Source organism: Protopterus annectens, chromosome 3.part0 (genome assembly GCF_019279795.1).
Source record: "Protopterus annectens isolate FY-2018-M chromosome 3.part0, PAN1.0, whole genome shotgun sequence".
NCBI lineage: Eukaryota > Metazoa > Chordata > Ceratodontiformes > Protopteridae > Protopterus > Protopterus annectens.
In genome coordinates this window covers 1,616,463,445-1,616,491,389 of record NC_056731.1, presented here as the reverse complement: position 1 = coordinate 1,616,491,389, position 27,945 = coordinate 1,616,463,445, and the positions used below count along the sequence as shown (strand labels likewise).

Here is a 27,945-nt window from a genome sequence, read left to right as displayed (position 1 = left end):
AGTGAATACACTTGAACATCTACATTTATTTTAAGTGTACACAACTGTACTTTTTCTGGCCAGTTTCTGCCCCAAACCGACGTCACCACAACCGTCCTAAAAACCCACCCATGCTGTGATGTCACAGCTCCCTGGTCCTTCCCCTACCCATACAGATTCTAAAGGCTGTAACAAGGAAAACAGTGCATGAATCGGGTATCCTGCTGTGAGCTGTCAATCATAACAGGTAACAGCTGAAATTACCCATAGCACTTTAACAGCTAAGGAAGTTAGGTGTGAAGGAGGATGGGGAGATGAGTCGAAGTAGTACAATTCAGGCTTCACAAAAAAACTGCAATTTAACCATTCTAAAAAGAAGCCGCAGTAAAAAGCACTTTGAAAGTCTGTTCTGTGGCATTTGCACTGTTTGTAGTTTAAGTAGTCATTGAACAGCATGAAATATTACTTAAAAATGACTGAAAGACAGCAGTGTATGCATGTAAAATCAGTGCTATGACAGGAGCTTTAGGAAGAAAGAGGCCTGAGTCGAGTAATTTTTTACAGGTAAGCACCGCATTTTGGCATATCTAGAGGCAGGCTAAACAATCAGGATCACTTCAAGATGCTAGACCCCATGCAGTCAGACTCAGAAATTACATATAAAGATATTTAAAAAAAACTGTAAATAGTCCCAGAGTGGTGTTAAAATGTAGGAGACACCAAACCATGATGAAGTAAACATGTTTTTTGAGTCTGTAGGTGTGGTTCTCCTTTAAAGATTTTCTCTCGTTTGAGGTTTTACTTGGGGCAAAACACTTTCCATCAGCAGAAAATAGTTAGCTGCCAGGTTATTACTCAGTAAAGCCATATCCTGTAGCCTTTTTTCTTAGGTTCTTTGTCTTTGTCATGTAAAGCAGAGTTTGTCTGTGCCTTTTTTTTTTTCCAGTGTTTGTAGGTCCTTTTTCATGGTGGAAAATTTGACTTCCCCTCTGCAGGAGCTCCAATAGTTGGATCATGCTGACCTCAAAATCTTGAAGCTCCACTTTTGGTTTCTGAACCAAAAACTGTTGCTAGGCTTGAGGTTTCATATTGTTATCCCAAGCCCTTCTGATCACAAGGAGATCATCATAATAAAGGATGAGCAAAAGAAATAGGTATAGCCATATTATAAGGCTGAATAACCAGTATTAATGACATATTGAGTGGCATTTGTTCATTCATTAAGTTTATAATATTGTATTAATAAAGCTATGGTTAGTTTCAGCTTTGTTTAATCATTAACCTTTTTGTTTTGTTTTCATTTGTTTTACTTCCTTTAGGTTGAGCTTATTCCAGGTGGTGTAAATATACCAGTCACACCTCAAAATGTATATGAGTATGTCCGAAGGTATGCTGAACACAGAATGTTGGTGGTTGCTGAACAGCCTCTCCACGTAAGTGTAAACCATTTATAATGTACTGTGACACAGAAACAAAAGCATAATTTTTACTAGACTGTTTATCTGCATGCTTAAACATCAAACTTAGGCATTTGTATTGAGAAGTTTTTAACTGAAGTCTGTAAAGGTCAAAATTGATGGCATCTTGCAGATTATTAAGGCATCTTTCTGGCATGCTGAAACGTGATCAGACAAGGGGGTTCGTATTTCTTTTTCAATGTGTTGCTTGCACTTTTTTCTTATCACCAGCTTTAACAGTACAGTGTCCAAAATTGAAAATGGCCATGCTTTCTTTTGCTAATTCTGTCTGCTACTACTGATGTGTGACATAAACTGAATGCTAGTTTTTCCTTGCAATTTAACTCGCGTGTTTCTGTGTTATATAGAGGATTTTCTCATTTAATTAGGATCTAAGTTGATAACACTGGCCAAAAAGTGCATCTCCACTATTTAAGTGTGCACCCTCAAAGAAACTCCAAAAGAAGTAACACCTAAAGCATGTGTTGTGGTGAGAAGGTTTGAAGATGTCTGCAGAAAATAATTAAAAATATATATATATTCACCCACACTAGTCATTCGGCGGTGTGAACCTTGGCTCTAGATTGTCACTGTTGAAGTGGCACCCCTACTACATTTGCAAAAATGGAAAAAGGGGGTTTTGGATGGATGGATGGCTGTCCATCAGAATATATTGTTCTCCTTTTGGCCATACCATAATCTGTCAAAGTTGTTTAAAGTTCATTCCATAGTCATTAGGTTTGTATTTTTGCAAGGTATGGGGGAGTCTCTTGTTACTTTGTCTAGTCCCCTCCTGAATTAAGATATGTGAGATTACTGTTGAAGCCCATGAAAGTGTACTTATGGTCTGACAGACTCAATGCTGTATTGGTGAAACAAATTGAAACACATCATTGCTAAGTCAGAAGGAAAAATCTCCACAGTTGACCATGCTGTCCTTTACTGGATACACTGTTGAAGTGCTTCCCTGCCATGTAGGATGACTTTGTATAGAATGGCTCACAAGGCTTTGACATTTCACAGCTTTTCCCTGCCTAAAAGTTATCTTTCAGTTTGGCCGTTAAACAGAATAAACACTCTTATGTTTGATTGGATTTGGCTACTGTTATGTTGGTACACAATGAGAGCTACCTAAAACAAATTTACTATGTAATATTCTATCAAGATGGCCAACAAGTACCAGTGCTAGTGAAGAGTTTTGCTGTTAAAAGAACATTTTTCAAAGGATAAAGAAAATCCAAGAAAAAAGTGTAATAAAGCACAACTTAAAATATTCTAGATACAACAGTTTTCTTTCTAATCAAAATTCACTTCTAAACTTCAGACTTGGGACACTAGCAGAATGACCTCAAAATAAACTTACAGAAAACATCACTAAAAGTCAGACTGAGGCAGAAATTGTCTTTTCTGCAAGAACTCTGTATAAAAGTAGGTTATTTTAAAATGACACCGGGTACAGTGTAGGGCAATACATTAAAACAAGCTGAACTGTTGAAATAAATCCATAGTAGTGAAACAAATCTTATGTTATGAATTAAAGACAAAAGAAATGCTGTGGATAACATTGACAGAAGAGTAGAGGAAGACATATCACACACCAGTTCTTTTTTTATTAAAACAAAATTCTTGGCTTCTTAACAAAATAGAAGAGGTGTAGAACAGCGAAAGAACAAATCTAAGAATCTTTGAAGTAGCAGGAAAAAACAAAACAAAAGTAGTGACATGTATGCTTTTTTAGTAAGTTGTAAGTTAGATTCACAAGTTTTTCAATCTGGAAAAATGTCTTTCTTTGAAATTAAAAGAGCCCATTGAGCCTGTTGCTAAGCCTCCTCCAACAAATCCTACCGCTCCTCCAATATCTGTCATAGTGAGACTTCCAGGTTGGCTGCACAGTGAGTAACAGCTCAAGTCTGGCTCTCCCAGTCTGAAAACAGACACTTAGCAGAGAAGGTAAGTGGACCTAGATTTTAGGTATATTTCAGTAACTGGCTATTAAGGGCACTTCCTGGATGCTAGAAGAAAAGTAATATAAAGGACGTGGAGAAAAATCGGCTACCAAAGTTGAGAAAGAAATACAGACTGGGAGGATGACTGTAGTAGTAGAGCAGGAAGCTGTGCAACCTCTAGACATGGTTTTCAGTAACCTAGAGAAGAGTATGAAGCAGCTGCACAAAGACCTGCTTAAAATAAACAAAAACACTGATGGAGTTTATCAACACAAACAACAAAAAGCTGGAAGAAATGGAAGAAGCTTTAAAGAGATATTCAGATAAGGTGACATAACTGTGACAGAACTGCAAAACTCAGAGGGTATAATGAATGAAAGGCTGGCTGAATATGAGACTGCACAAGAAGAGGTGCTTTAAAAAATAATAGATTTGGAGGACAGAGCACGTAAGGAAAACCTGAGATTTTATGCTGTACCAGAGAAGTTGGAAGGAGCAGACTGTAATAATTTTATGAAAGCGCAACTAAGCAACTAGACTGGTATTCCACAGCAGGAGCTGTTAATTGAAGGGGCACATTGTGTGTATGCTCCAAGTATGGTTGCTAGAAAACAACCTAGACATTTAATAGTAAAAATGGAGTCTTATTGGCAGGAGTTAATTCTGGCAGAAAAATAAAGTGCTAAAAGTGGGAGATAGTAGAGTGTTTGTGGAGAATGACTACTCTGTGTACACCAGGCAGAAAAGGAGTAAATATATTCCATTATTTAGGGAATGTCGAGAAGCCGAGATGTGGGATTCAAACTGCTGTACTTAGCCATCTTCAAAGTATTTTTCCCTGGAGGGACGAAATCATTTTTTGATGAAGTACATGCTAAGGAGGAAATACAAAAGTTTGGGCAACAAAGGGTTAGCTGTGTAACAGAAGGAGGTTCTGCTTTGTGTTCTTGTGGTGGTAAGGACTACAGAGAGAATGATCCAATGAAATCCTTTTCACTGTTTCAATGGAAAATGCCTGAGAGAAGGAAGAAAACTTAAGAGTCAACTAGAGGAATCAGGAATATGTTAGAAATGAAACAGGATTTGGGAGCTGGAGAGGAACAGGGTTAAGCCTAATAACTTGGAAATGCAGAACAAGAAAGATCTGAAAATATTGGGCTTCCTTGGACTTTGTTAAACTTGTAGGGGACTTTAAGGCATATACCCTGCTTCATGTTATTGATGTTCAGAGAATAAAATTAGTAACTTGGAAACTGACAATTATGGGATTAAATATCAATCATTATAGATGTCCTTCATGGATGCATCTGCAGTCATAACAACTGGGTTGTCCTGTCGTCAGGCAGCCCTTCAGTCGGCCGGATTCCAAAGTCCGGGTCCGGCTTCGGCTGATGTCGCACTTCACCCGACGTCATCTCTGCTGGACTCCGGGTATAAAGGCATCAGCCGACGCCATTTTCTTCAGTCTTTCTTGCCGCGTGGCGCCCGAAGCAGAAGCTGTTCGCAAGTGCCGGTTGGTCGGATCCAGAGATTGCTACTACCGAATACTACTTCGAAGACTTCTAAAAGCTAAGTACCCCGTTGGGGACTCTTTCTTGCCTCAGCCGATGTCAGAAAAAGTCAATAACTGTTTAACTTGTGGGAAACAAATACCTCATAAAGATTTCCACTCTTACTGTTTGCCTGTGCTTCCTTCAACTGACGAACGCTTAGGCGTCGGTCGGAGTTTGCTGAACAGTTTTTCGGTTCAGATTTTGCGTACATTATGCCGTCGGATCCTCCGACTACCCAAATTGTTAAAAAACGCAAAGAAAAAGACCGACACTCGCGGTCCACGGTTTCGGCCGAAACCATGGTTAAGCAAACCGCGAGTGTCTCAGTTTCGGCCGAAACCGAGAAAACTGATCAAAGCACAGCTGAATCTTTGACTACTTCTGAGGTTCCTGCTACATTACTTGAATCGGCCTCTGAAATTTTACCTACTACAGTGGTTTCTAGTGAATTATCAGACACCATCCCTTTGGATGTCTCTACCCCAGCACGTGGTGCTGCTAGGCCTCCTGCAGCCATGTCCATTAAGGCTTTTGCCAGGGCTAAAGCAGCCAAGTCTACTAAATCAGTGCCTGTTAAACCCCCCTCAACCAGGCCTACTTCTAGTTCACAAATGCTTACTCTGGCAGAAGATTTAATATCCTTAATTAGGGGATCTCAATCTCACCCAGACAGGGCCTCTCAGCCCCCAGAGAAGAGACCTAGGGCAGAGCCCCCCGAGCCTGTGTCCTCTGATGATTCTGCGGATGACTCAGATATTACAGACCAGCCAGAGGCTCCTTTCTCCAATTATGAAGACTCAGATGCTGAAGAATCCATTCCAGCTGCTTCTCCACCAGAAGAATTCTCCTTTGGGGAAACCTTACATGCCATGCGAGAACAATTCCAATGGCAGCAACAGGATTTCTCAGATTCCAGAAAAAGACTTAGGACTTTTCTGCACCTTCCACAACACAGGCCCTTAGCTATACCTCCTGTTCTCTCTGTTGTGGACGATGCTTTTAATGATGTTTGCTCTGCACCAGATTCCTTACCTCCAGCCCCTGCCAAACCAGACAGATTTTACAGGGTTCCTGACACTCATCATCATCTATACAAGGCCCCACTTGCAGACCCCGAAACTATATCCCAGGGGCCTAAGGCAGTAACCTCGACCACAGCAAAAAACCCTATTCCTTCTGAAAGGGAAGCCAGGTCTCTAGACAGATGGGGCAAAAAAGTTTATACCTCAGCTACTCTCTCAGCTAGAGCTTTAAACTGTCAGTTTCACATGATACAATACCAAGAGTTTATGCTTGATCAGTTAACTAAAAAAGTATCCTCTGATGACTCTATAGATAAGAAATATGTATTAGAAATGGTAAATAACATACAACAGGTTAGTAACCATTCCTTAAAATGTGGCTATGATGCACTGGAGGCTTCATTTAGATCAGCCATGACTGGCACAGTGATAAGAAGACATGCATGGCTGAAGGAACAAGTCTTACCGGATCATGTTAAAGCTAAGTTATTAGATGCTCCTATGGATAAGACCAGTTTGTTTGGTACACCTGCCCAGCAGGTAATGAAGAAAATGGAAGAAAAGGCAAAATCTGTTCAAACGGTTAAAGATTTCTTGCAGGTTCAGCCCCCAAGGTTTAGCAGGAACTGGCCTGCCAAAAATTGGTCCTTTCCTGACTCCACAAGATCCCAAAGGGGCAGGAATAGATGTTCCAGAGGCAGAAACCAATCCAGAGGAGGTGCCTACAGAGGACAATTACAGTGACTTAACTCTACATCCGCCTACCAGGGAACAAATAGCAGCCCCATTAGGCGGAAAATTAACCTTATTTTTGAAAAACTGGCACTACATCACAAAAGACAAGTGGATTTTGCAAACCATAGACCAAGGTTACCGGTTCCACTTTCACACTTTACCAGTCAAAAGAGGAATGCCAAACCTGCCTCCAAATCAAAAAACAGAAGCTCTACAGCAGATAATGCAATTAGCGAAGATGAGAGCTGTGGAAAGAGTGCCAATAACAGAACAAGGCAAAGGATTTTACTCCAGACTATTCCTAGTTCCAAGAAAGGAAAAAAGTTGGAGACCTATTCTCGATCTGTCCACCTTAAATACATACATCATTGTCCCAAAATTCAAAATGCTGACCCTACAGCAACTTCTTCCCATGCTGGGCAAGGAGTATTGGCTGGTAACTCTAGATCTCAAGGAGGCATACCTGCACGTCCCCATTCGACCAATTTGCAGAAGATACCTCAGATTTCTTGCAGGATCAGAGCATTATCAATTCTCAGCATTGCCCTTTGGCTTATCTACTGCGCCCAGAGTATTCACAAAATGCCTGGCATCAGTAATCGCCCACTGCAGACTACAGGGAATCCAAATTTACCCATACCTGGACGACTGCCTGCTACAAGGGGACAACAAAAGCAAGCTGACAACAGATTTACAAAGGGTCATTTACTTGCTACAAGCACTGGGATACACAGTCAATTTACAAAAATCAAGGCTGATACCATCCCAAACAAGGACATTCCTGGGAGCGGAATTGGACACTGTAAAACAAATGGCATTCCTAACCGCAGAAAAACAAAAAGAACTCCCTCTTTACTTCTTGGCTCTAACAAAACAGAACAAGTTAACAGCAAGAAAAGTCCTGCAGGCCTTGGGCTACATGGCATCATGCATAATCTTGGTTCCACTTGCCAGACTACATATGAGAAAACTACAGTGGTACCTAAGGAATTTATGGTCCCAACACAGGCACAGCCTAGAAGCAGAAACTCCACTAATCCCATGCCTAAAACAGGAGTTCCTATGGTGGGCGCAAGCATGCCAGTCAAACCCAGGCCTACCTTTTCATAGCTATCAAGCAAGCCAGACCATCACAACAGACGCCTCAGACCTAGGATGGGGGGCTCACATGCTGGACAAATGCATACAAGGATTGTGGACGCAGGATCAACTCCAACTGCACATCAACCTAAAAGAAATGCTGGCAGTAAAACTGGCAATCCAAAATTTCAGACCATTTCTCAAAGAGGGCCATTTGATGATAAGGACAGACAACACCACAGTCATGTGGTACATCAACAAGCAGGGAGGCACTCATTCATACCCCCTATGCAGAATGACTTTGGAGCTTTGGAACCTGGCACTCAGCTACAACATCCAGTTACAGGCAATATTTGTACCGGGAAAAGACAATACTCTAGCAGACATATTGAGCAGAACCACAACGGATGCCCACGAATGGATGCTACACCCGGACATCTTCAAGACCATCTCAACGAAATGGGGAAGGCCACAGATAGATCTATTCGCTTCCCCTCTCAATCACCAGCTCAAAAAATTCTGCACAAGGACATTCCACCCACTTGCACGGAAAGTGGATTCGCTCTCCTTCAGCTGGAAAGGTCTAACAGCATATGCATTTCCACCTCTTCCCTTGATACACAAGGTATTACTAAAAATCAAGGAGGAACGTCCAAGGATAACCCTGATAGCTCCAAACTGGCCAAGACAACACTGGTACCCATTGCTGAGGAGCATGTCTCGGGACAACATGTGGCCAATACCCCTGATGCCTTTGATGTTAACTCAGAACAACTACAGCATCATGCATCCAAATCTAAAAACGTTGCAACTGACTGCATGGAACATCACATAGCAGCAACTAACCCAGAACTTTCCCAAAGGGTTAAAGACATTATCCTTGAAGCCCGCAGACCTTCAACAAGAAGGAACTATGCAGGAAAATGGAAATGGTTTGTCATTTGGAGCACCGAAAGAGGAAAAGATGTGTCAATTATAGATATGGCTAACATTCTGGAGTAACAGGCAGAGCTTCTACATACAGGCCTGTCCTATTCCTCCATCAAGATACATGCATCAGCTATTTCAGCAGAATACAGCTTTGATCCACCTGTCTTTTCACATCCTTTACTCAGGCAGTTCCTCAGAGGAATCAAGAATGTAAAACCTCCAGGGAAACCACCATTGCCAGCTTGGGATTTGAACTTTGTGCTAGAAAAATTGACACTCGCACCTTTTGAACCAGCAGCTACAGCGGACCTACAGCATCTATCGTGGAAATCTGCTTTCCTACTGGCAATAACCTCAGCAAGGAGGGTCTCTGAGCTTCAGGCCTTAATGGCAGTACAGCCCTTCCTAATCTTCCACCAAGATAGAGTGTCCATGAGGACTAATCCTACGTTTATGCCTAAGGTGATATCCAGAGTGTCTTTAAACCAGGCAATCCACCTACCTACCTTCTTTCCCAACCCACAAAACAGAGGGGAAAGAATGCTGCATTCCTTGGATGTACATAGACAGTTACGCTACTACCTGGACAGAACAAAAAATAGCAGAAAAACTGACCAGCTTTTTGTAGCCTATGCAACAGGAAGGGAAGGAAAAGCTATTTCCAAACAGACAATCTCCAAATGGATAGGAAATTGCATACGATTCTGTTACTCCTTCCATGGAAAACCAATTCCACAGAACATAAGGCCTCATTCTACAAGGGCAACAGCCACTAACACAGCCTTCTTACGAGGAGTGGCAACCAAGGACATTATTGAGGCGGCTACTTGGACCTCCGTGCATACATTTGCCAAGCATTATAACTTACCTTAGTACTCCAGATCCCGAGCAGGGTTTGCCACTGCTGTGCTGCAAGGGATCCTAACCACACCATAATCTAATTTTTTCCTCCTCCCTTAGTTGGCTATGGTATTCTACCCAGTTGTTATGACTGCAGATGCATCCATGAAGGACATAGTACAGTTTTGTACCTACCATAAATGTAGATGTCCGAACTGGATAGCATCTGCAGTCAGGATTACCCTCCCTCCTTCCCCTCTGTGGTACTCCTAGGGTATTTACCCTCCAAATAGCTAGCTAGTGGGGGGAGTCTCTTATGGTGTATTTGTTTGTATATATGTACATACATGCTTATTTTTTGAGTTTGCCTTCTATCCTTTTGGAAACATTGGCATTTATCCAAAAACTAGCCTTCCAGGAAGGGCAACTGGCATCTGGGGCAAGAAACACTGAAGAAAATGGCGTCGGCTGATGCCTTTATACCCGGAGTCCAGCAGAGATGACGTCGGGTGAAGTGCGACATCAGCCGAAGCCGGACCCGGACTTTGGAATCCGGCCGACTGAAGGGCTGCCTGACGACAGGACAACCCAGTTGTTATGACTGCAGATGCTATCCAGTTCGGACATCTACATTTATGGTAGGTACAAAACTGTACTTTGTGAAACATAGTAGAACAAGAGGACTTGGAAATATTAGATTTTTGTGGACTTTTTAAAACTTGTAGGGGACTATAAATCATATGCCCACTTTATCATTAATCTTTGGAGAACTACTTTGGAGAGGAGGAGAAGACAGAAAGTTAACTAAGTAAAACAGTTTTTTTTCTTAATGGTGCTGTTCAAATGTTGCATGACTGTCTTAGTAATCTATGAATTAAAGTTTTCTCAGTTTTTTAATGTAATGGGGATACTAATATAAACAGGTGCTTTTGTTTTTTTCCTTTTTCTCACTTCTTTCTTTTTCTTCATTTTTAAGAAATGTAGACACTGCTTTGAAAAAAGGAGAGAGGAAAGGTCTGGATAAGAGAGCATGGCAAAAATTAGTGTGCTTTGTCTCATACTTGCATCGGGAAATACCTGAGTTAAGGTCGTTGTCATAATCCAGCAACAAGTTTACTACAAAGCATATAAATGAAAAATAATATTGTAAGGCTTTTTTTCTGGTAAACAAGGTATCCTTAACAGTTTGCGTCTGGTTTTCATGGAACCAGAAGACAATTTGATAAAGAGAAATGGCTTGGAGAAATTGTTTACTGAAAGAATTCAAGTGTTGTCTCAACTGGGAGAGCTATAAAGATAAGACAAAACCACACAGCATTTGCTAAAAGCACAGGCTGTGTACCATGCGTCTTAGCATGAATGACCTTTTTTGGATGTCTCAAAACTGTGGGTGTGGCTGTCAGTTTAGAACTTTTGTTCTTGTTGTGTACATAGTTTTGTGTGTTAAGTTTTTAGGTTTTCGGAGGGTATTGCGTGTGTGTGTGTGTGTGTGTGTGTGTGTGTGTGTGTGTGTGTGTGTGCTTGGTTGAGGGTTTTCCATAAAACAAAAAGTTCTGCAGGATGTGACATAGGTTCAAGTGGAGATGGCAAGAGCCAGTTGTATAAAAGATTAACCTGCCAAACAGTGCATGCATACAACACAAAAGCTAGAACTAGACATTTAACAAAAAAAAGCTGTTATACATAAACGGTGGGAATAATAATCCCTCAAGAATATGACTCTCTCTGTAACGTCTTTAAATGTTAATGGTCTCCGACATAAATACAAAAAAAGAAAGAGTAGTGAATTATATTAAAAAATGTGGCGTGCAAATAGCTATGCTACAAGAGAGACATTTGGAAAGAACCGAACATGTGACTTTGATAAAGAAAGGCTTTTAGGGTGATTATTCTGCAGAATGCCAGCGGCAAAGGAAGGGGAGTACTTATATTAATTGCAAGAGGAGCTCCAGTAGCAATAGAAGAGGATAAAAAAAGATAATGGAAGATTTATAGTACTAAAGGGCTACTGGCAAGGGAGGAGGATTACACTGGCATGTATTTATATTCCACTGAAAACTGCTATAATGGTGCTTAAGAAAATTCTGGTAGAAATAATCAGCTTTTGGCAAGGAATATTACTTGCAGGTATGGACTGGAATTTGATTTGCAGCAGTTAATATGTGTCTGGGGGGCCCAGAAGGAAAATATAACAAAGGAGGATAGATTTTTGAAGAAATTTATGAAAATATTTGGCATGGTAGATGTGAATTCAGTACTAGAAGTTTACAGTGAATTTGCTTATTATTCCCAAAGATAGAAAAATGTTGCTAGGCTACACAATTTACATTTCACAGGAAGATGTGTGTTTAATTAAATGTCTTGATATGCATCCAATAACTATTTCAGATCATGCGTCAAGTAAAAACACGGGGTAATGTAATAAAAATGAGAGACTGATGCTTTCCCACCTATCTGTTGAAAAAAGAGGAATTTAAGGAATGGGTAGTGGAAATTATTCAGGAGCTATGAGAAAAGATAGAAATTTCTTCTGAGGATATAGCTAGGGAGTGGGATAAAATTAAAGTGGAATTTAAAAACGGGGTAGAAATAAAAGAATGAGAGATATGGTTAAGAAGTAATTATTTAGAGGGACTGACATGTTAAAGTATTTCAAAATGGGGGGAATCTCAGAGCAAGAAGCAGCTGCAGAATGCTAGAGAGAAAATTAGGGATTACCTCAGTAATTTGCATGAGGTTAGAAAGATTGCTGTTAAGCATCTGTTTTTTGATAACTCAGAGCACAAAACCTTTTTGCACAACAACTCGGGCAACTGAAAGTCGAAAAGGCTTTCACAAAGCTTAGGTAGCCTATAACAAGAAAGATAACAAGGGATCCTTTAGAAATATTAGAAATATTTTGGAAGTTCTGTGAAAGTCTATATAAAACAGCGAAGTATGGAAATTAAGAAAAGGTACAAATGGAAATATATATGGAAGAATTAAACATGCCAAAGTTGGAGGTAGAGGAGGCTCAATTACTAACGGTGATGTATAACCGATTTATATGAAAATCCCCAGGAATATATGGTATTCCTGTGGAAGTTTGGAAGCTAGGATGAAAAAAAAAACTGATAAAGATATGGAAGGTTTTGTTTAACATTATTTTAAGAGGAGAAGCACTAACATCCTGGAAGAAAGTGGTAGTAGCTGTAAAACCTAAAGAAGGTAAAGATCCATCAGATCCAGCTTCATACAGGCCTATTTCAATACTAAACCATGATTATAACGTGTTTGTCTATAATGGTTAAAAGAATGGTAAAATTGATGCCAAAATTGATAGATATGGATCAGTGTGGTTTTGTGGAGGGAAGGCAAACATTTGATAATATTAACAGAACATTGATGATCCAGAAGGAAGCAGAATATAAGAAAATGCCACTGTTGTTGGTGGGCCTTGATGCATGATGCAGAGAAAGTATTTGACAGACTAAGCAGGTACTCTGTGAGCAGGGCAATGGATGCATTTGCATTCCCTGAAAAAAGTAAGGTTGATTAGCAGGCGAAAATTAAAGTGGGTGGGGTTTTCTCTGATAATCTGTGCTTGAGCAGAGGAATCAGGCAGGGATGTCCTCTCTCCCCTTTGTTATTTGCATTATATTTAGAACCATTGGCAAAGAAAATAAGGGCCTCTGAAATTCAAGGCTATAATTGGTATTGTAGTCAGGAAAAGCTGGTTCTATTTGCAGATGATGTTATTTTATACCTAACAAAACTAGAAAGGGACATTACAGTGCTATGGAATATATTGAGAGAGTTTCAAACCTTTTTGGGATACAAAATTACTGAAGCTAAAACAAAAGCAATAACAGTAAGTTATGTACCCACATATGAATTGCTTCAGCAATGTCCATACTTATGGAGACAAGTATTAGTATGGATTAAAAATGATACTGGTTTGGCAGCTAAGGATTTGTTGGAAAAGACTAAACAAAAGATAATACAAAAACTGAGAAAATGGAAGCTCTGTTATATGGTATCGATAATAAAATACAAGCAGTTAAAATGTTTTTAGCCCCTTTAGTCTAGTACACAGGTCAGGCATATTTTTATCAACCAGAGGAGAAGTTGTGGATAGCAATTGATAAAGAGCTGAAGGATTTTTTCTGGGAGGGAAGACAGCAAGAGTCAAGTGGGATAAGCTTTTTCTTTCAATAGAACAAGATGGAATGGGATTACTCAAGTTGAAGGGGTATTTCAAAGGCTGCTATACATAGCACAAGCAGAAAGCTATAATTTAAAGTGGAAAGAGATGATGATGAAATGGGGAAAAGCTCAACAGGGAGAGACTGGGATTTTGGATGCAGACCTTTAAGGCGAACAACAGTAATACAGAATATTGTATTTATAAAGAAGCAGAAGATATTCTAAGAACGAAGTCAATACAGGAATGGAGATTTTGCCAGTAGGGATAACTACAATTTGGATATAGACAAGCAAGAGGGGGCAGGAATATACTTGAAAAAAATGGCAAAGGAACCAAGGTATTGGGAGCAAATAACTAGAGAGGGAATGGTAGTAGAATGGGAAAACGCTAAGAAATATTTGGACTGCAATTTAGAGACTGCCTTCCATATCAGAGATTGATAGAGTATAGGCTAAGAGAAAAAATAGGCAGTCCTAAACAAAAGATGAGCACTAGTAGAGTTTTTAGTAGAATCTAGAACAGAAGCTGCTGTTAAGAAAGGAATAATTACTAGAGCATCTAAAATATTGCATGATAACTATAAGAATCAGTCAGAGGAGGTTCGGAAGCATTGGGAAGAGAAACTGGATAAGCAATTCACAAAGAAACAATGGGGGGGATATACCATGAATATAAAAAGTGTACACACCCCTGTTAAAATGCCAGGTTTTTGTGATATAAAAAAATGAGACCACAATAAATCATTTCCAAACTTTTCCCACCTTTAATGTGACCTATAAACCTGTACAATTCAATTGAAAAACAGACAAATCTATATATATAGTTATGTACAGTAATTACAGTAAGGTAACATGTATGAGTTACAAATGACTAGGTGAGTGAGGTATATACATAATTTGTAAACTGAAGGTGTTTACATTCAGTTCTTTTAACATAGGAAACAGGGCAGAAAAAATATTTTGTGTGGGTTATGGGTGAGAGCTGCTGTCTGAGCAGGAGTATTGCATGAGCATGGCCAAGATTTAAATAGGTATGCTTTAAGTATCTTTTTTAAAGTGGAATAGGTTAGTAGCAGTAGTTCTATCAGAAGGGAGTTTTTCCAGTTTGGGTGGGAGGTTGGCATAATGGTTAAGGTGTTCACCTTACAAACACAAGGTCCAGGGTTTGATTCTCAGATGGGGGTAAATGGCTAGGCTTAAAATGGCCCACAAAGGCAGCTAGCCTAGTACTAACCTATGAACCTATAGTTATAGTAGAGGGATCACCTGCAGCATTGTTAACTTAACTGTTGTCAACAGACTTTTATTTCTTGAGCATAAATTGCAGATGTTCTTCGTGTTTCACTGTTGCAGTCATTACATTTGTGTAATTGGCAGGTTGCCCTCAGTCTGCCTGATTAACAAAGTCTTGGGTCCTGCGTCGGTTGCTGTCCCTTCTTCCATGACATCAGGGGTATAAAACATGCAGCCGACACCATTACATCAGTCTTTCTTGCCACACGGTGCGTGAAGCAGAAGCAGTTCGCAAGTGCCGGTCGGCCGACTCCTGAAATTTTCGTTTTCGAGTTTCAGAACCGAAGTCTTCAACTAAAAAGCTAAGTACCCCCTTGAGGAAACTTTTTCTTGCTCCTTGTCGATGTCAGTAAAAGTTAATAATTGCATTACTTGTGGGAAGCAAATACCTCATAAGGATTTTCATTTGTGCTGTATTCCTTGCCTAGGCCCTGACCACAACTTACCTTGCTGTCGGTTTTGTGCTAAATTTAATCAACGCACTATTAAACGTCAGTATATTTTTGCTTCTAAATATTTTGGCTCACGATTTAATTATCCAGAAATGTTGTCGGTTAGCAATCCGACTACTGGAATACCTAAAAAACCCAAAGAAAAAGACAGAGACAGGCCGTCGAGGTCCAAAACTGATGACGACGCTTCTCCTAAGCCAGTCACCAGTTCGTTGGTACTCAGTAAGGAGCTTTCGCAGCCCCTGATACCCGCCACTTCTGATGCGCAGGTCTCTACTGAGACCCATTCGGAGTCCAGTATGCTGCGAGATGCTTCTATTATGGAACCCGCAGATGTCTCTACCTTAGATGGGTCCGGAGCTGCTGTGCATGCACCGGCTTCTAAGAGTGTTTTCAGGCCTACAGATTTGTATATTAGACTAACGCCATCTTCAAAACTAAGGCCAAAATCTAAATCTGTGTCTAAAAAAACTGATGCCTGGGCCACATGTGGAGGGCCCCTGTGCCTAAAAAACAAATGATCAAAATGGCTGAAGATTTAATTTCTCTGATCAGGGGTAGCCAACCCCCTCCTTCTAAGATGCCTAGGCAAGACATTGATTATGAATCTTCTGAACAGGATTCTGTTTCTTCTGACTCTTCTAATGAACAGGATTTGTCTATACCTGCTTATGAGGACTCTGATGCAGAAGATTCCATTCCTTCTGCCTCTCCCCCGGAGGATTTTTCTTTTGGGGAAACTTTGCATACCTTAAGGAAACATTTCCACTGGGAAAGTCAGGATTTCTCTGAATCTAAAAAGAGACTTAGGGATTTTCTTCTTCTTCCTCAGCATAGGCCTTTGGCTATACCTCCTGTTCTAGACATTGTTGATGTTTTTTCAGAATCTAGTATGGCTCCTGATTTTCTGCCTCCGGCTCCTTGTAAGCCAGACAGATACTACAGGGTTCCTGACTCCCACAAATTTATTTTCAAAAATCCTATTGCAGATCCTGAAACCATTTCTCAGGGTCCCAAGGGCATTAAGGCCTCTACTGCTAAAAATCCTACCCCTTCTGATAGAGATTCCAGGGCGCTGGATAGATGGGGTAAGATGGTGTACACTTCTGCAACCTTGGCAATCAGGGCTTTAAACTGTCAATTTCATATGCTTAAATATCAACGGCATGTCATGGGACTGCTTAAACAGAAAATGATGTTAATTTCTGACTGTGTGGAAAATAAAGATTTACAGGATTAATTGCATTCAGCTGAACAAGTTGGAAACATACTTTGCAATGTGGTTTTGATTCTTTTGAGGCCTCTTGCAGGGCTGCTGTAACTGGGTCTGTGCTAAGAAGGCATGTTTGGCTCAAAGAGCAAACTCTGCCTGATCATGTTAAAGCAAAATTGTTGGATGCTTCTTTACAACAGGACCGTCTCTTTGGTAATAAGGCTGAAGATAGTTTCAAAAAAAGATGGAAGATAAAGCTAAATCTATGCAAACTGTGAAAGATTTCTTACAAGTGCAACTTCAAAGATTTAGTAGGCACTGGCCTACTAAGAACTGGTCCTTTCCAGTTCCTTCGAGAGCCACTCAAGTCAAACCCAGACATTCCAAAGGCTCCAGGTTTCAGTCACAAGGAACTTTTAGAACAAAAGAGTGGGGTGCCTCCACCTCCAAATCTGGAAACAACAAGGCACCTCCATATGGTAAACAGTCTCAATGACTTCCCTGTACACTTATCAAGCACATACCTCATAGCCGCCCCTTTGGGGGGAAAACTGGCACTTCATGCAAGAAACTGGCAACTTATAACCCAGGACAAATGGGTTTTAAATATAGTATCCCAGGGATACAGATTTCATTTCCACGCATTGCCATTCTCAGACGGATGGCCAGACCTGCCCTCAAATCAGTGGGCAGAGGCCCAGAAACAAGTACTGTCCCTCATGAACATGGGGGCTATTCAGCCAGTACCAGTAGAGGAAAAAGGACAAGGTTTCTATTCCAGACTTTTCCTGGTACCCAGAAAAGACAAATCATGGCGTCCAATTTTGGACTTATCTACTCTAAACACATTTCTGGACATTCCAAAATTCAAGATGCTGACTCTTCAACAGTTACTTCCTATGCTAGGCAAAGATGCCTGGTTGGTAACTCTAGACTTAGATGAGGCTTACCTGCATATCCCAGTCAGGGAATCTTGAAGAAGATACCTCCACTTCAAAGCAGGCTACTTGCATTACCAGTTCTCTGCACTGCCCTTTGGCTTATCTACTGCGTCATGGGTCTTCACAAAGTGCCTGGCTCCAGTAATTGCATTTTGCAGGCAAAGAAATATTCAAATATATCCATACCTGGACTATTGTCTAATTCAGGCAGAAAACAATGACATTCTTCTAAAACATCTGGCGTTTGTAAAAAGGGTTCTAACTTGTCTAGGGTACACCATAAACGAAAAGAAATCACAGCTGGTACCCTCTCAAAAAATTACATTCCTGGGTGCAAGCTTGAATACAACTGCCCAGATAGCTTACCTTACGCCAGAAAAGCAAATTCAATTGGTAACTTACGTCAAATAGGTGGCCACAAAAGCCCTGCCATCTGCAAGACAAATTCTGCAAGCCTTGGGGTTCATGGCCTCCTGCATTCTTCTAATTCCATATGCAGAACTGCATATGAGGAAACTTCAGTGGTACTTAAAAAGTTTATGGAGTCAACATTGTCACAGCCTAGAAACAATGATTCCTATCATACCTTGCCTGCAACTAGAGTTCCTGTGGTGGGCAGAGGCCTGCCACCAAAACAAGAGACTGCCATTCACTCCACCCCCTGCCACCCAAACCCTAGCAACAGACGCATCAGACTATGCATGGAGGGCTCATCTGGCAGGGAAGTGCATTCAGGGCAAATTGAGCTCAAATCAAATGCACCTTCATATCAGTCAGAAAGGGATGCTAGCTGTACAGAATGCACTGACAGCCTTCAAGGACTACCTTCATCCAGGACAATTAATGATAAAGACAGACAACACCACAGTTATGTGGTACATAAATAAGCAGGGGGGTACACACTCCTACCCCCTTTGCAGACTAGCCAGGGCATTGTGGAACATGGCCTTGACCTACCAAATACAACTAGAAGCTCAATTCCTGCCAGGAAAGCTGATTACTCTGGCAGACGAACTAAGCAGAAATATCATGGACCCACACGAATGCAAACTGGAACCACGGATTTTCAACATGTTGACACGCAAATGAGGGAGTCCAGACATAGATCTTTTTGCCTCAACCCAGAACTATCAGTTGGACAAATTCTGCACAAGAACTCATCACAAAAAAGCCTGGAAAGTGGATGCTCCATCGGTCTATGCTTTTCCCCCTCTGCCTCTGCTCTCTAAAGTTCTACTAAAAGTCAAACAGGACAAACCAAAAATGATTCCGACTGCTCAAGACTGGCCTCGCCAACACTGGTACTACTCCTGCACAATGTGTTACACCTTCCACCATGGCACCTGCCTCAAACACCTTACTTACTGTCTCGGCAGAACAACCAAATTCTGCATACTCAGCTCCAAACTTTGAATCTTGCAGCGTGGCTAATCACCTAAATTCACCCTTAGCATCCCTCAGCAAAACTGTGATGGATGTCATTTTGGAGGCGAGAAGGCCTAGTACTAGAAAGTCTTATGCTGACAAATGGAAAAGATTCTGTGCCTAGAATCAATCACAAGGAATAAGCACAACAGTGCCCAATATTCCTCAGATTTTACAATACTTAACTGAAATGCTTCACAAGGGCCTGTCCTTTTCTTCCATAAAAATCCATGCCTCAGCCATTTCAGCTCATTACAACACAGAACCTCTCCTCTTCTCTCATCCTCTGCTAAAGCAGTATCTCAGAGGGGCTAAAAACTTAAGACCATCCAGGAGAGCTCCAACCCTTGCCTGGGACCTCAATTTTGTATTGGAAAAACTCGCTCTCCCTCCTTTCGAGCCAGCTGCTACTGCAGACTTAAAATTTCTCTCCTGGAAAACAGCTTTCCTTTTAGCAGTCACTTCAGCTAGAAGGATTTCTGAATTACAGGCTCTTATGGCAGTGGAGCCTTTCATTATTTTTCATGCGGACAGGGTGTCTCTCAGGACCAGTCCATCCTTCGTGCCTAAGGTGGTATCCAGTGTGGCTCTTAATCAGGCCATTCATTTGCCAACTTTCTTTCCCAATCCACAGAACAAGGGGGGGGGGGCGGATTCTGCATTCATTGGATGTACACAGACAACTTAGATTGTACTTAAACAGGACAAAATCTCTAAGAAAATCAGAACAACTACTGATGGCATTTGCTGCAGGGGCAGAGGGAAAGGCTATTTCAAAGCAGGCTATTTCAAAGCAGACTATTTCCAAATGGATAAGCCATTGCATTTGTTTCTGCTATATGCACCATGGTAAAACTACCCCCAGGGGATCAGATCTCATTCTACCAGGGCTGCATCTACTTCTACAGCCTTTGTCAGAGGTGTTCCTACCAGAGACATTCTAGAAGCTGCTACCTGGAGCTCAGTTCATACATTCACCAAACATTACCATTTACCTTTCTTCTCTAAATCCAGAGCTGGCTTTGCCACTGCTGTCCTGCAGGGCCTTATAGCTGGTCCTAATGCTGTATAAATCCATCCTCCCAACCATAGCTTTGGGAATCTACCCAAATGTAATGACTGCAACAGTGAAACACAAAAAACATAGTACAGTTGTGTACACTTAACATAAATGTAGATGTTTGAGTGTATTCACTGTTGCAGTCGTGGTTACCTTCCCGCCAACCCCCTGTTTTTCTCTTACTATACCTCTGCTTTCTTTTACTATGCTTAAAAGCCTTTTTGGCGTATTTGCTTTTGTTTGGAGATATATTTTTTGTGTTTTTTAATTTTATATATATATATATATATATATATATATATATATATATATATATATATATATATATATATATTTAGTTTGCTCCCCGTTTGGGGGGGCACCTGACATCTGGGGCAAGAAAAAGTGATGTAATGGTGTCTGCTGCATGTTTTATACCCCTGACTACCTGACGTCATGGAAGAAGGGACAGCAACCGACGCAGGACCCAAGACTTTATTAATCAGGCCGACTGAGGGCAACCTGCCAGCAGATTACCCAAATGTAATGACTGCAACAGTGAATACACTCAAACATCTTCATTTATGGTAAGTGTACACAACTGTACTTTACCAGAGTAAGGGAAGGAGATTTTGGAGGGAAGGGGTCTTCTCTGGATGGTTTAGAATTTTATGAGCTGTGATGAGTTGGTTGTAGAGTAGAAGCTGGGGAAGTTCTAACCAGTTAGGTTTCTTGACTGCTATGCAGTGGTGTGACCTAAATGGAAAATCTGTGGCAAACATGGCAGTTTGTTTATAACATGATTCTAGTTTAGCTAAGTCTGATTTCTTTAGGTTGGTGAGGCACAGTGAAGAGTTGAAATTTATTTATTATTTAACATTTGTTTACTGGGAAAGTCCGACTTGGAACGAAGCCAACTTTCAGCGGAGGCCTGGGAAGAAACACTCCAGATGCATTTATTTGTACAGTGGGAGGAAGCCAGAGCACCCAGAAGAAACCCACACGAATGCAGGGAGGACATGCAGACTCAGCACAAAGGCACCTCAGCTGAGAATCGAACCGGAGAACCTCTTGCTGTGAGGCAACAACGTTACCACTGCGCCGTCCTGAGATGTGTTTGAGCAATAGTTGCTTTTGTATTTTTAGTGAAATAGTTTGTTGCTTTGTAGGGTACCCTGCTTTTTGAGCAAATTTTTATTGTTTGTGCAATACAACTATCAAATCTTAAGTTGCTATTGATAACTACTCCCAATAACTTAGTGTGGGTCAAGGGTGAGATGATGGTATTGTTTAAGGGCAGAATATTGAAAGTGGGGAGTGGCCAAGTGTGCCTTGTGGGTTGAAAAATCACGAGTTTAGATTTGTTAGGGTTTAGAATTATTTGAGAAGTAGATAGCCGTGTCTCCGCCTTTGAGAAAGAGTCTTGTGTTATTAGTTGTAGTCGCTGAAGAGAAGAAGCTGCATTTATCAATTTAGAGTGATCAGCACACTGAATGATAGAACTATGCTGTGTTGCAGTGTGAAGTTTGTTCGTAAACAGTAGGGGACTTAGGATTGATCCTTGAGGTACTGCTATGGTAGCTGGCAGAAGAGAAGAGGTTTTACTGCCATTGCACAGTTTGTTGGTTGGTTAGGTAGTGGTGGAACTATACAATAGTAGCTAGACTTAGATTCAGGTCAGTTAGTACATTGATCAGTTTATGAGACCACATCAAAAGCTTTTGAAAGATTGAGAAATGTAGAGGAGACAATTTTTTCCATTGTTCTTTGAACATTTTAACAGTATTGGTGAAGGACATTAGAGCAGTGGTAGGTTCCATGTTGAGTGTTTAATAGCAGTTTATTAATTAGCAGTGCATGATTTGTGTATGTATTTGACTAATATTGGGATGAGTTGTTATTCGTGGGTTTGTATTATTTCGTCAAAGTTTTATTTCTGCGAATACCTAATCATCGACCCCTTTACATTGAGCAACCATTCATTGAATGTTCACATCAGCGAACGGTTTACATAGGGAAAGAAATTACTTGTCCACCACAGCGACTGTCACACACACTACATTATTTCAAACCCACCCAAGGTGGGGGGCTACATCCCCCCATACTCCCCTACTTATATATATCAACTTCAAGATTGCACAACAGTGGGGAAAAGGGCAAATTTCTAATGACACCCAACTAACTTCCTTCCCTATGAAAAGCATTCGCTGTTATGAACATTCGATGAATGGATGTTTGATGTAAAGAGGTTGATAATTAGGTTGTCACAGAAATAAAACTTCGATGAAGTAATATAGACCCATTATTTGTAAGTACCTAACTTATTGTTTCCCCCAGTTATGTTTGTGTTTGTTTTTTTAATATTGAGTTTATTTGGATTTTATTAAAGTAACTTCTGATTTATTATTAAATTTCATTAACAATATTTCTTTAAATAATTCAGTCTTCTTAATGTCATCAAATGAGCTATTTTATATTTCCACATGACGAGGTGTCATCCTCAAAGACTTTTTTTTTTTTTAAGTTTGTATTTGCACTAAGCCGTCCATGTTTCATTTAACCTAATGCTACTAGTTAAGGGCTCATCAGCTAAAGGAAATAACAAAGGAGACAATATACATTCCTGTCTTGTTCCGCTGTTAAGTTTAAATGCTTGAACTGTGCATAAAAATAAGACATGCTTTCTGAATTACCAGGTAAAGTAAATCGAATGTCATTTTTTTACCTCATACAGATAGTAGGGCAGAGCTACAGAGTTTTCGTTGTCATTTCTTGGTGTGTGGTACAAATTACTACTGTTACAAAATAAGTTGTTCTGATGTCATTCTTCATGTAATCCTTGACTGTGCTTTCCAAGCCTCGGAACTGACTGGGCCGTTATTCAAGCTCATCCCATCCAAAAATTCTTAAGCTAGGCTCTACCCATAATGCTCCCCACCAAATTACCTCAGATCTCATTTGCTGCTTTGAAGTGTCAGACACCGTCAACTAACCTCTCGACCCTTGGCCTTTCATCTAGCTGTAAGTTTTTTTCCTAATAAGCACCTTTTAAATACACATTTTTTAAATATGTGAATAGCTATTACCGATTTTTAGATGATATTTTTATTGTATGGAATGGACCTGAAACACTTATAGAAGACTTTATATTGTATATTAACAACACTACTATTTTTTTAAAGTTCACACATGACATTAATAAACACGAAATCAACTTTTTGGACATCAAGTTGCAAAAGAATTGTGTGACTAGTAAGTATAAATCAGTGATTTTCAGGAAAAAGTACCAGTCTAACACCTATTTACATTTTGATAGTGATCACCCTGAATTATTAAAAAAGAACATTAAGGGCCAAATGATAAGAATGACAAGGATGATATCAGAAAGAGATGATTTTCTTTTAGAGATGGACAACCTACAAAAAATGTTTCAGCAGAGGGGATACCCAGTGGATCTCATCATGAAGGTGAAACAATATGTAATTGAAAAAAGAGAAACATATTATAGACCTCTATTATTTAGAGAAGATCTGAACAATACCATAGGGGTTGGCCAGAATACGAGCAATTCGAACAACAAGCCAGCTATTGGGCCATTTTTAACTTTAACGTATTTTAAGGGTATAAAATGGCTCAAAAAATTTATTGATGACACATGGGAGTTTTTTAAAACTATGCCCACCAGAGTGACAGTTTTTCAAGATCGACTTACCTATAGTTATAGAAGGAACCAAAATTTAAAGAATATTTTTGAGAGAAAGAAAAATATAGGGTTATGTGAAACTGTATCCAACAGAATTGGGACATTTAGGTGTGGGAGATGTTCCCAATGTTCATTCATTGCAGATACGAAAAGTGTGTGGATCCCTAGTTTAGGGATGTCCCTAAAATCTAAGAGATATAGTAGTTGCTATACAAAAGGGGTGATTTATTTAGCATTTTGCAAATGCTGTTGGGCATTTTATGTAGGTAAAACAGTTAGACATTTAAGGAGGAGAATATATGAACATATGAGAGACATCGATAAAAAGGATGTGAACAATGCACTATACAGACATTCAATAACATGCCAACAAGCTGATTTTAAATTTTGGGTGTTGGAAGAAGTGGAACAACAGGAAAGGGGTGGTGATTGGGAGACAAGAATAGAATATAGGGAAATGATTTGGCAATTAAAGATGGATGCCTGTTTTGGTAAAGGGTTGAATGACCAAGTCTCCATTACACCTGCCCTCAAGATTTTAGCTGAAGACCCCAAGAGACATTAACAACAATAATAATAACAATATTAATAATAACAATATTAACATAAAATTTAACATTTTCTTCCTTTCATTATGATTATAACATTCATCACAACAGTGGGGGTGTATTCTTTTGATAATATTTTAGTAGAATATTTAACAACTCTCCTGTTTTTAATGTTTTTAACATTTTTAATAGTATTAATTGGAAGTTACAACATTTACAACATTTATAATACTTATATTACAATATTTATAATAATATATATTGAAAATATTTACAATATTTATGATATTTATACATATTTTTATTATTATTTTTTATGATAATTGAAGTATACAACACATTTATATATTTATATTTATATATTTATACATTGATAGGATGAAGTATTACTTTGAGTATAAGGATTCTTAGGATGTTTTAGTAGCATACCAGCCCCATTCAGTTTAATATACACAATTGTTTAACATACACAATTTTTAAATTCTTAAATTATTTATTCTTTTTATTGTACTTGACTTACACTGTCGCGTAAACACGTTCAAGTGTTAAGGCGTGTTATAGTTATATTACTATTTAGTTGCACTGATCATACACGTGTATAGCATTTTTACTTTCTGTTTTCATTTTTATTTTTATTCTTGCTGCAGAATGTTTATGCTTGTATATGTGCATGGTGTTGTTGTTCAATGCATAGACGAATACTACTTAATAGGAAAACATGTTTAATTTATTTCACCATATTTAATTAATTAATTTGAATTAACAATTATTCAATCAATGGAATTATGGGTATTATATAAGGACTTTATACCACTTTTAGCATTGATTCTGATGAGGTCTCCAGTGGGAGACAAAAGTGCTAAATCCCTTTTTTGGTTTCTGTACAACATTCAGCAACTCTATTTTTCTTGTGGATTTGTCAATAAAAGCATTTTATATAACACATCGGTGAATTGACAGTGTTTTGAGCTTGGCAACATTTGGTGGAGTCACTGGAGGTGTGGTAATTTCGGAAGACAGCCTTTATAGTACCGCTTCCACTTTGGTTCTCAGTTTTCTGTGTTGTGTGAGCATCTACTGTTCACCTTTTAAATTCTGTTCTTTTCTATATTTATCTTATCCGCTCCTCTAGTTTCCTTTAGGTGTGTATGTGAGTGACCTTTTTTGTCTCTTTGATCGTTAGGTACTCTAAGGTACCATCATTGGTATTTATCTCCTTTACCTTCAGGTAATCTCCTTTACCATGTTGGTAGATCCCCTTCCTTCTCTATTACACACACACACACACACACACAAAAAAAAAAAAAATCTTTCTCTTGTTTATTTGTGACTGCGTGTCAGGTGGCCTTAGCTTCTATAATGGCTGACAGACCCTCTAAAGGCACCGTTTTAAGAGGTGTCAAAAGTGTGAAAGGAAAATGCCAAATTCAGATTAACACACCTTTTGTGTTTATTGTCTTGGTGCTGTCCATCTTCAGAAAGACTGCACCATCTGTCACAGATTTTCCTCTAGAACCCTGACAGAGCGTAAAAATAAGCTCATACTTAAAGGAATCCTTAAATCTGCGTTTGAAGAGGCTATATTTGGTCCCAGCACAGAATCCATTTCCCCTCCTCCTTCATCTTCAAAACCGAAAAAATGCACTCATTAGGTTCCAGCAGCCTCATCTGAACCGCCTTCAGAATTGGCCAAGTCTCCCAGTGTGCCGTCTCCTGATACCAGTGGAAAAAGAGACACTTCATTAAACACCAACCTCATCAGCTCTGGTTTCCGTGCAGACAACTCTAGCTTCGGTACCAATGGGAGCACTCGGTACCTCGGCTGATAGTTTTAAAGGACATCTTATTCACCATCGATCGACTTATTTATGGACCATCCTCTGAGTCCATTTTTGGAGAGATGGCCACCAAGATCTCCAATGGCATCTTCTGTTCAGTCCACTTATAGCCTGTTGGAGTTAGACATTGAGACTGATCAACCAGCTCCTTGACAGTGAGGGGATTAACACAGTCTTTGGTTCTTAGACTTGTTAGCTCTGGAACCTTGCCTTCTTCTACACCCATGCAAATTCCTCCTTCGACATCAGACCGTTTTTCAAGCCCCTGCTACCAACTATCCCAGCTTCAAATGTTTCGGTGCTGGCCAGAACTCCTTCTCTGACACAGATAGTGGCCCTGCGGTCTTCTGGTTTGTTGGAACCAGAGACAGATAGTGGCCCTGTGGTCTTCTGGTTTGTTGGAACCGGAGACCTTCTGGGGTCAAAGCTTTGTTGCCAGTTCTGAGGGGCAGGGTTTAACCTTGATTCTTTCGGAGCCCTCCATACCCCTTGGAGCCACAGCATATGTAAGTTCAACCCTGGCTTCTGCTTCAGAGGTGGCTTTTGTGCAGGGTGGGACCACGGTTCCAAAGGAGTCTGTTTCTATTCTGGGCTCCCATCCCTCTATGGGGGGGGGGGCTGCCTTCCAGGCTATGGAGAGGGCCTTGTCCATTGTGGCCACAATCTATGCCATTCCTGTCAGGCCAAGTAACTTATCCATTCCATCAACTGGAGATTCCTCCAGTCTCTTCCCTGGGACAGAAGGCACAAAAATCTCAGGAGCAATCCACCCTGGTTATATTATCTTCAGATACCTCTCCAGAACATCCTACAGAAGAGGTGCCTTGGAAGAAAAAGTGTAAGAGGAAGCACTTGGACTCCCCTGAAGAGTCCTTCACAGATGATACCGAGTTCGACAAAGGGGAAGGTTCCTCCAAGTCTCCCCTGAAGATGTTTCCTTTGGGGAAATCCTTGGAATTCTGAAACAGAGAGGTGGCTGGACTACCCTCCAACATTCCTCAGAGGAATCTGTATACCTAGAGGCTTTTTGCTTCCAGCCGTCTACCTCTTGGATCTCTCCACCTGCTGACTATCTTATTAAACTGATCGCCCAGTGGGCCTGGAAAATTCCTGACTTTATCAAGCTGATCCCTAAAGATCCGACCAGATTCTGTCTGTCCCAAAAGGCAAACAACACTGGGCCAAGGTTATTCCTGTAGACGCCATGGTGTTAGTGGCAGCCACTAAAAAGGAACTTGCTGAATAAAGTTCAACTATCCATCCTCCTAACAAGGAGTCTAGGACTGTGGATAGGTTTGGGAAACGTGTATATGCTTCGACCTTCGCTTTCAGGTCCTTGAATTATATGGCACATTTTACCAGGCTTCAGAGAGATCTGATTAAAGTGCTTTCAGATACTCTTACAGGAGCAGTAGCTGAAGGGGTCCGAGATAAGGTTACTTCTCAGTTAGAGACCCTTGAATTGATTTCCAGTTCGTCCATGAGGCTAATTGCTCATGCAGCTGAGGGGATGACAAGAGCATCAGGTTCAGGAATGGCCATTAGGAGACACGCCTGAATGAGCTTGTGTGATTTTTGGGGAGTTAAGTCCTTTGTCTTCACTCTGACAGATCATCCCTGTTTGGTCCCGAGGTTAAACAGACATTAGCCAGATGTGAGAAAGATGGAAAGACTCTTTCTGCTGTGGACGTATGCTTCTCCACTCCTCAATGGCTCTACTTCAGGAACCAGAGAAGTGGGACACTATGGTTCTTAAAGACCCAAGG

The 27,945-nt window shown here is 40.3% G+C and overlaps 1 protein-coding gene across 1 annotated transcript in view; it reads left to right on the top strand.

Moving 5' to 3' along the window:
- Nucleotides 1-27,945, top strand: part of UBR5 (ubiquitin protein ligase E3 component n-recognin 5) — a 3,965,620-nt gene that overhangs the window by 3,785,776 nt on the left and 151,899 nt on the right. Inside the window, exon 58 of the mRNA XM_044065648.1 lies at nucleotides 1,299-1,412. Coding sequence (XP_043921583.1) covers nucleotides 1,299-1,412 — 114 coding nt within the window. The remainder of the gene's footprint in view (nucleotides 1-1,298; nucleotides 1,413-27,945) is intronic.